General features: G+C 44.1%; 1 protein-coding gene across 4 annotated transcripts in view; it reads right to left on the bottom strand.

Moving 5' to 3' along the window:
* Window positions 1–359: 359 nt before the first annotated feature.
* The window catches only part of LOC119450577 (alpha-tocopherol transfer protein-like), a 65,921-nt gene continuing 55,439 nt past the window's right edge, over window positions 360–10,841 (bottom strand). For all 4 annotated transcript variants that reach the window (XM_049665992.1, XM_049665990.1, XM_049665991.1 and 1 more), the window contains 5 exons: window positions 10,202–10,331; window positions 5,757–6,005; window positions 4,807–5,000; window positions 3,394–3,504; window positions 360–605 (listed from right to left, as the gene is read on the bottom strand). In XM_049665992.1, coding sequence (XP_049521949.1) covers window positions 438–605; window positions 3,394–3,504; window positions 4,807–5,000; window positions 5,757–6,005; window positions 10,202–10,331 — 852 coding nt within the window. In that variant the 3' untranslated portion in view covers window positions 360–437. The remainder of the gene's footprint in view (window positions 606–3,393; window positions 3,505–4,806; window positions 5,001–5,756; window positions 6,006–10,201; window positions 10,332–10,841) is intronic.

The raw sequence follows: 10,841 nt of genomic DNA, 5'->3' as shown, positions 1-10,841 counted from the left end.
GAGTGCTGTACGACATTTCTATGTATTACATGGTTTCAGACCCCCCCCCCCCCCCCTCCTCCGCCGGCCCCCGTTATACTGGCTAAGAAAGAAAAATTCCTTGCGAACAGTTACCACGGGAAAAGCAACACGTAAGTACACTTCGTACACCATCGCCGATTTAGAAAAAGCAACATGACAATGCCGCTTACTGGGCCTACTCACGCGTTGCATTCCAGACCATTTGCTTTCTCCGCAAGAACTCTCCAAGCAACTCCTTATTAGATCGCATTAAAAAGAAATGAAGTTCATTTGCCGATATTAAGAACCACAGTACTAGAACCTTCACGACGTTACCAAACAGCCGTGGCCGTGAAGCGTTGCACAAAAATACATTTAATATTTACATATAATACAAACGTCTTTGCGTCCTTCAAACTAACACACATTTAACTTCCTCAATAACTGCACTGCCGCAAACTGTCAAAGTGGCTGGCCTTCCCGAGGAAGAAATCTTCTTGTGCGTGGAAGTCGAAGTCTTCTTGCGTTCCGCTGAAGTCCTTTGGTATCAGTTCCGAAGGGATAACTCCGCGAAGTTCCGAAAAGCCGCCGCCGAAGAAGTGCAACTGCAAAATGACAGAATATGGATATGATTTTTAGTCACAAAGCTTATTAATTTGAGAGTTGCATCTCGAAAACATAGACGAGCCTCTAGGAAAAGCTCTTCGGCATGCTAAGTTAACGGTACAAATTTTCAAGAAGTAGAGTTTTTGAAATCATTTGAAAAATTTTAAACATGTGTATATACCGTAATTAAAGTATAATTAAATAACAACATAGTTCTTTTTCATATATGTAACCCACAGGGTGCGATTGAGGCCATTTGAACATGCGAAGGACAGTAGAAGTAAAGAAAAAAGGCCTGTGAACAGCGGTTTACAACGAAGACAAGGTGTTCCTGGATGCATTAAGGTACTATGTGGCTTGTTGTTTAGACTACTCTCTACGGGATTGGCCCATAATTTTCGTTAAATAAAGTCACCCTATCGTCGGTGGTTTTAGGTACGCTCAGTTTGAACGAGCGCATCTGGGTTTAATTGCGGCCTTTTGCGCTAATATTGCATTCTTTATCCTCCGTACGAAGCTCTTGCTAACTTGGTGCATGTATTTTGCTGCAAAATTCATTAAGACGCCTTTTTGTTGTCTTACCACTAGAACACTTCAAATTGCATTCGATCTGAATCGCAAACCAATCTGAAGTCGCCAAGAAAGACCTTGTCTTCGAAATTGTTCCTACTGTATTGCCACAGGAAGTTTGCCTGCCATACACTAACACTTATAATTATTGTCATATCATCATACTAAGTATAACCACTGTTCTAGTATGACTAGTCAAAGGGCTCCTACATACATTATCTACGCAAACATTTCGCAGTTTGTTTAAAGTGAATAGAAAATTTGGAAAGTCGGTGCTGATTTATATTTATTAAAGGGTAGCGCAGAAACGAGCACAGGACTAATGACAGACACAGAAATGCCTGACGAGACAGTTTAAAGTCAACGTTTTGTCTGGTCATTCTCCCTTGCATCCGGTTTTTTTCGCGTCACACTTAAGACATCAGTGTTTGAGACTTTTCACTCTGCGAAATAGAGCAGAAGGGCTCTTGTTTTTTTTTTTTTCGTGTGTAACCCAAATGCATCGAAATATCAGAATTATTTTTAAAATTTTGATGAGACGCAGTGAAATACACGTACGCTACAACTCGCTACTGTGGCCCTGCAAAAAAATAAAGAATATTCAGCCTATTTCTGCTCAGCGGTGTCGTGCATGTGTCTGTGGTTACTATTGAATTTAGATTAATGCCTTGTGAAGGCACACTAAAGAAAATTTGGGAATGCGTGAGGTAGCAACATTATACATGTAAAAATGCACCAGTAAAAAAAAGGAACGCGAGCACAGGCACTATTGCAGTGGCCTGCATACATCCTTTTGTCTGTAATATGTTCTTTCACCGGAAGGGGGTAGCACCATGCAGTGTGCAGCCCCTTCCCCCAAGAAGCAGTGGCACTTGAAAACCTTGAAATATGGTCCTATTCTGTCAATATAAAGCACCAGTGGTAGGGTTATGATTTTAGTTGGAAGATATAAAAATTGCTGGAGTGCAAGGGACGCTCTTCAAGTGAAGTGAGCACCACCAATTATGGCGGGCAAAAAAGCTCGGCGGCCACCGGAGTGTGTGCGGCGGCTGTAGTTCGCGGTGATCTTTCCTGGAAAAAGGTGCCTCTGCAGCACCTTCGTATGTGTGTAGCCCGATTGCAACGAACATGCTTCAATCCTTTGTGTTGAATGAACCATGCTCACCACCCCAAAATCTTAGTTAGCCCATACCCAAGTTTGACTTTGGCCCCCCGTCCAAATTTCAAGCTGGCCCACCCCTAGCTTTCAGGTTGTCCCACTCCCAAATGCCAAATTGGCCCATCCCCAAATATCTAGTTGACCTACCCCCACATTTCAGTTAACCAACACCCAAATTTCAGTTGGCCCACCTCCAAATTTCGAGTTGGGCCACCGCCAAACTTCAGTTAGCCCACCCCAAATTTCAAGTTGGACCATCCCGAAAGTTCAAGTTGGCCCGTCCCGAAACCTTAGTTAGCCCAACACTAAATTTTAAGTTGCCCATCCCGAAATTTCAGTTAGCCCACCCCCAAGCTTCAAGTTGGCCCACCCCCAAATTTCAGTTCAATATTGGTGATCATTGGCGAAAAAAAAAAACACGTACGGCGGCAAAAATGCACAAAATGCTACACGGCCGGTTTACTGCCGACCACACGATGGCCACCGGCGGCTTCACTCTTCTCTATGGGTAGGTATAGGCGGCTTCCACTCTAGCATGTTTTCTATCCTCCTAGTGCTTTTACTCCTACCCTCAATGTAGGTTTGCTCTCGTCATGCTCTACGCAGTCACGAGCGGTGACGTGTGTGTGCGAAAATGCTCTGTTATTGAGTTCTGTCGCACGCTTTTGGTCATCAAAACGCCTGTGGAAATTCGGTGACAACCATTGTACTTTGACTAGAATCATACAACATGAAGGTGAAAAAATCGACGTTTCCACTATGGTGGTGGTGTTGCAGAAGGCGGGGCCTGGCGTGCTTGGCCGGCAATTGCTCGTCCTGAGAATCTCTTATGCTATTAGTACGATGTTTCACTAAACGTCCATCAATTCCTATCCAGGATCACACAGAGCCAGAGTGATTCCAGGATCTGACTGAAAGCTTGATATTTGTGTATTCAGTGTGGAAAAGTAGAAATTGCATTCCTGATATTTCTGAGTACTCGGAATCCGACGGATTTCATATATTGGCGCGTCAGAGCAAACGGCGCAAAAAAAAAAATGAGTCTCGTGTATTCTTACCCTGCTCTTTAGTTTCGCTGGTAGAAAGAACTGCACAAGGGACACCGCGTATTCAGCGACAGCTGGCGTGTTGACCACATAGATCGCTTTTATTCTTGCTGGGAGTGAGTTCTGCAAAATAAACCGACACCAACTTGCAATAAAATAAAATAAAAATCAGCTACCATATGTCACATAATATTCTTCTTATATTTCCGTCGATGTGACGTTACGACTCGTCTTTAGGGAAACGATGACAACGGCAGTCCTTGCCCTATAGGTATCTACTCAGCTGCGCGAAAGTAAAAAGTCGGCTTTAGTGAGGAAATAAGGCGCAAAATGTGGCAAATCAGTTCTGCTGAAGCCCGCAAGGTGGAGGCAGAATCATAAACGGGTACATCCCTGCGCTTCTAGTTGTGAATTCGGCCTCGCTCTGCGATCTGCTATCCCGTGGTTAGTTCAAATGGTAGCACGACTATCCCCAAAAAGGTTGGTCGAGACACAGTGTTTAACTAACAGTGTTTTCTTCAATTATGTTGCTTCCTTTCTGAGAAACCAGTAGAGGTTACCTTTGTATATAAGTACTGTGGCAATTTTTCCTTTCGGGAAATAAGATATACGTAGTCGAGTTTGTGGGCTTCCGGCTTGTGCGTGCAAATAACAACACATCGCGTTCATGCTTCGGCACCACCTTCAGCGAATAGCGTTAAAGGGAGGCCGGATTTTCCGGATTGGCAGTTCAGGAACAGCTCTGAAATTTTACTACGGCTGGAATGACTACACTGTAAAATTAGCACCCTCTAACTTGGTTCCCTGAACTTACACTGCACTTGAAATGGAGGGGTGTAGTGTACGCTGTATTAGCCTGACGAGGCTGGTTCGCGGTTAATTTGTCATGCTCGCAAAAAATATTTTATCTGTCCTCATTTGAATGAACCAACAGTGGGCGAAGAAGGAAGGCCCTTGACAGGAGCCAACTTTTCGACAACAGGATTTGGTTTCGTTAGGGCACTGAAGAAAACAGGTCTCCTTGTTGGAATTTTGGCTCGAGGACTGAGGCTCTCACTGTCCCCTCCTAAGTAACAATCAGATATAAACGTTGACAGCGAAGAAATAAACACGCCCAACATACGGCGCGTGGTCTGTCGTGCCAATTCGAGCTTTGAGCAACCTGATTATGGTACTCCTAGCTATTTTTCCTTAACAGGACGTGTGCCAAAATTAGGACGGCGCAGGAAACTCACAGAAAACAAGTAGAAGCACACGTATTGGCTCGTAACAGAGCTGATGGCGCTTACACCGGGTATTGCACTGTTTGTTGTCTTTTACTCGTGAATGGATAATAATGGGTGGGGCCATTTTGTGCCAGAGGTCACTCCGTAAGCATTTTCTTCTTTTTGTTTTTCAGGGCCACATTGCAACACCTTTACTTGCCTGAGCAATAAGCATGACTTTTCGGAGGAACCACGGCGTCAGCTGCCTCAGGTGGTTGACGCTGAATCCTTGGAGGTCTATGACAGCCACCACACCATGAACCTGTGCGTCCACTTCAAGAAGACCGCATTCGGCTGACAGTAGCAGACATCTCATGAGGTTGCTCATGGAGCAAATGTCTGTACTCCAGGCACCTGCAAAGGTAACAAGAAAACACATGAGCAATCCGAGTTTTAAGCGACAACTGTTGCAGCACGTGATTGCGCACAGCTTGAGGAAATTCACACATTTGCTCGAAAAATTAAATGATTGTTTGATTTGAAGTCGGGGCTTGGTGCTTAATTCTAGCCTCACTGTCTGCACATGTCAGAATGAGCTGCCCCCAAATCATAATTTTTCTTCATAGGGCTCCAACATTAAAAAAAAATTGTGTCTCCGCCACCTGAGTATATGCACAGTAATAATATCAAAATAATGTGAGGTCCTTCTAAGAACTAGATAAGATTTGCCTAATAAGAAGGCATATAAAAGATTATTTACCTGATACTTATATGATTGGTTACTTGCTCGTTCACTATGGCTCTTTATTGGCTATGATTATTTATACTATCCAGCTGTTGAACATTTACTTGAATGTTCTTCTGCTGCATGGCGAACTTAGTGAATTTGCCGTTGACTATACGTAGGCGCAGCAAATAACGTTGATAATTTCAAAATTTAGAGCTTTTGTGTTTAAATGCATGTTATTTCTTTGCTTACTATTTATTTATGTTCTTTGTCATAATTATCTAACGACAGGGGACAATGGCCCTTCTTTGTGCTGAATCAGCAAGCGTTGAGTGCAAGACAGACAGAGTGCAAGACAGATCTCAAAAATGGCGATGATGGAGTCAGTAGAGACACCGCAAGAGCGCTCTGCAGCGTCATTGAAAACATTTCAGGACACTTACCAAACTTGAGGATCCCCACAGCTCTTCCTTGAGGGTCCCTCTCTCTGGCGTGCATGATGAGCTTGTGATCGTGACACACAGTCTTGTACGGGATGCTGGAGGGAGTCAGGTTGTCAAAATACTCTGGCATGTCCTTGCGAACCCGAAAATAGTTTTTGATTGTCTTCGTGGCTTTTTTCACGTCGTATTTCTTGGTGCGTAGAAACATGAGGAGGGCTTCATCGCCTGGCAGGACACGTAGCCCGTCCTCTGCAGGAGACACAACAGAATAAGAAGTCCAATTATTATAATGCAGCAGCAGACAAATGCATTTTTTGTGCTTTCAACATTGGCTGGCAAATAAAATTAGTAGTCAGTTGAGATTCTCTCAAAAAGGAAGAGTGGGAAAAAAACTAGATGCAGTGCTTGAGTGTTCAGGGCCTTGAACTTTGCTTTTCTAATAATGAACGTTCATTAAAGGCTAATAATAAAGGCTTAGGATAATGATATGAAAGCTTTATTAAATTCCGAGAAATTAAGGTGTGCAAAATTGCAGAAGGCGATAAAACTACTGATCGCTGTAAGTGAAGGCATGTCTCACAGCTTTCTTATTTTATGGGGCAAATTCAGAAAGCTTTTCGTTCGCAAGTGCTCTTTGCCAGTGGTACGGTGGCTAGATGGGTAGGTGTGCCGACCGGCGCGTCTGGAGCGTAGTTCACCGCTTCTCCGCGTCATGACGCAAAATTGGCGATGCGGTCAGTAGAACGGTTCCGGGGCGCGCGTCGTCTGCTACAGGGTGCTTGCGGTGAGCAAAAAAAAAATAAATAAATAAATAAATAAATAAAGCCCGTATTGGGATAGTTGTATGTCGTCTGTTCGTGTCAGTTTCAAAGGTGAAGAGCTCCGCGTCTCTCGTACTGTTTGCAATTTCCTAAGCGATGTGGAACGTTCCAGGTCGGAAAAATGACCGGCGAGAATAGCGGCGGCACTGCTCGACCAAAGAAGACCACCAAGGAGACACGCTTCGCTCCGAACTGCAAGTCGGGCTTCAGGCTCTAAATTTGTGAGAAATACAGCGGAAATATTCCGCTGTCTGACCGCGGAAATGTTCACCCCGGGCTACTCAGTAGCTTGCTCAGTATCGGCGACGTTAATGAGCAAGCCGTACACCAAAAAGCGTACGTCGATGAGCTCCTCGACATTGCAAATTTGCAAGGCGCACATGAGGTGCTCAGCGCTTGTGACATCGAGCATCGCTGCGCTGCTACAGGGAAAATAAAAGTGACTCTAGGCTTATATTCCATATAGCAGGCTATGTAGCAAGAAAGTTCCTGCAAAGAACCAACTGCTGCGATTGCTCAGGGATATATTACTGAATTCAACAGAATGAGTAGGTCAGGGCTGTTGCTCCCTCCTGAAGCACTAAAAAAACTGGTAGCGTCGCTCGAAGACGCCTTCAAGCTGTGCTTCAGTTTAAATGAGTTACGAAGGAACAGTATCGCCGACTTTGCATCCTTTCTGCAGCTAAATCCTCCGAATTGATCGGCTGTGAGCGGCACAAGAAAGACCTCACAAACGATGTGGTGAAGTTCTATTCAATTACAGGCCTTTACTTTCTTGTCAAGGGCAAGAACATGGCATGCGAAAGCAACAGGGAGAAGAGGAATCACCTGAAGCGGAGGCGTGTGCTGTGAATTACTAATGTTGTGATGTGGTGGACCAACGTTGCGACCTTGCTGGCGCTAGGCTATTTATGTTGGTGCGTTTGCTGACTCAAGTTATGAGAGCGTTTCTTGTATTTTAAATATATTCATGAATCTAGCCCAAGACGTATTGCTTTATTTTATTGTAACCAAACAGCGAACCATATGCACTTACCAACACAATTCGTATCGCAACAACTTAAATACCGTAACTGATGCAGCAATAAACACAATAGCTGGATTTCTCGAAATTGAAACATTAGCACTCACTAAATATCATGTAAACACGTTTCCATATACCGTATAAAACCACTGCAGTATTGTTTTATGCATGGAAAAAATGCATCTATGTATTTAATGCAATGGGTTGGAGCGCCGCGTTTATACCAATAAATGTGACCAATCGCCAAGCTAGAAAATTGACTTCAGCATATCGTGTCTTCTTAGACGACCGTAACAAATTCCCCATTCTGGCTTTGCCTACACTGCTCAAAGCGGTATTGTATAGCGCGCACTTCAAAGCTAGAGCAGAGGCAGCGATACTATCAAACACGCTGCTCGTCTACACAGCGCAGCCGACGTTGCGCGCTGCTCAGCCGTTATACTGTCCGCAGAGCCACTTCTGCGTCATGATGCGGAGAAGTGGTGAACTACGCTCGGTCTGCACACCTACCCATCTAGCCACCGTACCAGTGGCTGACCGCATTCGCTAATATGTCCAGCTTGAGGATTGGCTGGAACTGGCTTTCGCGTACAATTCCAGTGTGAGAGCTTTTGGTATGGGCTCCGTTTCTGAAGATCACTCCTTAACGGCCAAACAAAAGAAGCTGCAAGACAGTATTACGCCACAGCTACCCACTGCTAGAAGCACAGCGTGACTTATTACTATTCGGGTGCAGTGGGTAAGCGTGCCGACAGCAGAATTTCAAAAAAATGCTTGTCAAGTTTACGCAACATCTAACGCTCGCTTCGCGACAGATTAATCCTGTTTGTTGACAGGCTACAAATAAGCTCCACCCAAGCCACAAGTAAGTAATGAACGTTCTCTTCCTACTGAAGTGACCGATCGCACCACCGGCACATCAGGCAGACGCGTTGCTGAGTACGAGTAATATCATCTTGCGGCGCAGGTTGTAGTGCCAACACCAAAACACTGATGGTGATCTCGGCAGGCATATGTGTACTTGGGTATGTGAGTCGCATACGTGCCAGTGACGGCGGCTGGAGAGGCGGCTAGTTATGTGGTGAGTCGAGCATGGCGGCGTTAGTGAAAGAGTGCAGAGGCGAAAACTTGCAGACCTTGCTTCTTTAATGTCATCGATTGGAGGTCATAGCAATAATAATTTGTCTGTTAACACCAGCTCTTTTTAATGGTCTGAAATACTGACGCTGAGCAAAAGTGATTCTTCAGCTGCCCCTATTTTTTCCCCAGTCAGCAGGCGGTTATAGGGAAACATATAACTTAACCTTTAATAATAATGTTGACTTCCTATAAGCAAACACGCATGCTGAATGTTATTTTACTTTTTAGCAACTGGCTACCGAGCAAAAGGAATAATTGTTTATAGACTTTATCTCCTGCCTTAAACGTAGGACACTGATTCATTTAACGTGAAGAATTTGTCAGACGCCCAATTCCCGAAAATTTCCTTACATCAAATTGTTCACATGAGTAGATTGGAGCCAATCATGGTGTTGGAAGAAGACGGCCGGCCATTGGAAAACTGCTTTTACGAACAAAAAGCTTTGTGACTTCGGCTGCAGAAGTAAGCGGATGAATTCTACTTGGCACCGACTAGCTATGATAAAAAAGGGGTCATAAATGCTATTTTTTTTTACTGATTGCACCATCGGCACGTGAGATATATGCGATGCTGTGTAGGAGTAATAGCATCTTGCGGCGAAGGTTATGGTGTAGGCGCAGGTAATGGTCTAACGATACTATGGTGCAATCAGTAAAAAAAAAAGAAAAAAGAAAATGGTAATAATGCAAATCTTTCTGTCTCACTGATTCCTTCGTGAGCGCCGAAAACGCACTGCAGGAAAGCCAACTTACACAATGGAAGTATTTTTGCATCGGCGCACACAATTGAGCAGCGGCGTACGACATACCTATCGTAAAACACTAGAGTTTGCATTCGCAGTTGCGCAATAAGAACAATGCGAACTGCAACGCCACGCTACCCAGACAAACTGTATATGTCTGCATTGCATTACGCGCGTCACACAATGCATTCCCGGCCGTCACCATGGGTAGGCCTTGGGTGCAGCGCACGGCAGAAGAGGATGCCATACACGAACGTAAGCACGGTCGCGATCGTGCCCATCAGGCCGATCCCGTGTATCGGCAACGGCAGAGCCTCTGACCGTCTACCACAGCGATCACAAGGTAATACTGTGCAAGTGTAGAGACATCCGTGAAACTGTGAGTGTGTACGTGTAATCAACGGCTAAATGACCTAAAATAAATTAACGAAATGTGTCTTCATTCAACTTCAACGTTCAAAAATACAATCCTAAACAAAGCGATCAAATCATATATGCATCGCATCGGGTCGCTCAGCATTTCTTGGGTTCGTTGCGTAGTCGTTCGCTTCGGACTTTAACATTGATTCAGTTTGCATCTTCCTTTAACAAAGGGGCTTTGATTTTTTAATAGCACATTGCACCTGCTAACGGGTCAAAATACATCATAAGTTCTGCCAATATGAAACAGGCACATATGCGAGACAAACGAAGAACATTGTCTCCATGGTGGCGTACCTTGAAGTAGCCGACGAAGTTGTTCCAAGCACTCGTGTTCGTCATCCCGGATTTCTCCTGGTTGTAACCTAGTCATAGTTTTTCTTTTGTTCTTTTGTCTGTTCTTTACGGCAGTACCTTCAAGCAAAGCCTGCAAGGAGAAAGGAACTTATTGAAATGAAGTAAAATAAAAATATTGGTGATCATGTATTTAAAAAATGTTCATTCCTATTTATCTTGACGAATAACATTTAAGAATATTGGGAATTTTCTTTCCTTGATTTTGACTAAGGTACTTTAAGTGCTTTCGCGAAACGTTTCAGAAGTGCGGCTTAGTTATTATGATAGAAATTTCAGTAAACTTCAATTACCAAGTTTGTCTAGGGCAATCATACATGCTTGTTTGGATTGATGCGTTTTAACAACCAATGCGTAAGCTTGGATAAGAGGATCGAATGTCGCATAGAAGAGGTTGCGATACTAGCGTTAGGCCCACCGCACCGCTTCATTCATTAATTGCTTATTACGCTTTGGCCCCATCACCTAGTACTCCATCAAGCTAACTTATCAGGCGCTCACTGAACTTCCTACCATGCGGTTTTAATAGCAAGGTGATGAAATCGCGTGCTTAGGCTGCCGTTTCAGTCAAGATGAAGAAGAG

This window comes from Dermacentor silvarum, chromosome 4 (assembly GCF_013339745.2).
Source record: "Dermacentor silvarum isolate Dsil-2018 chromosome 4, BIME_Dsil_1.4, whole genome shotgun sequence".
NCBI lineage: Eukaryota > Metazoa > Arthropoda > Arachnida > Ixodida > Ixodidae > Dermacentor > Dermacentor silvarum.
This window is presented reverse-complemented; position numbering and strand designations above follow the sequence as displayed.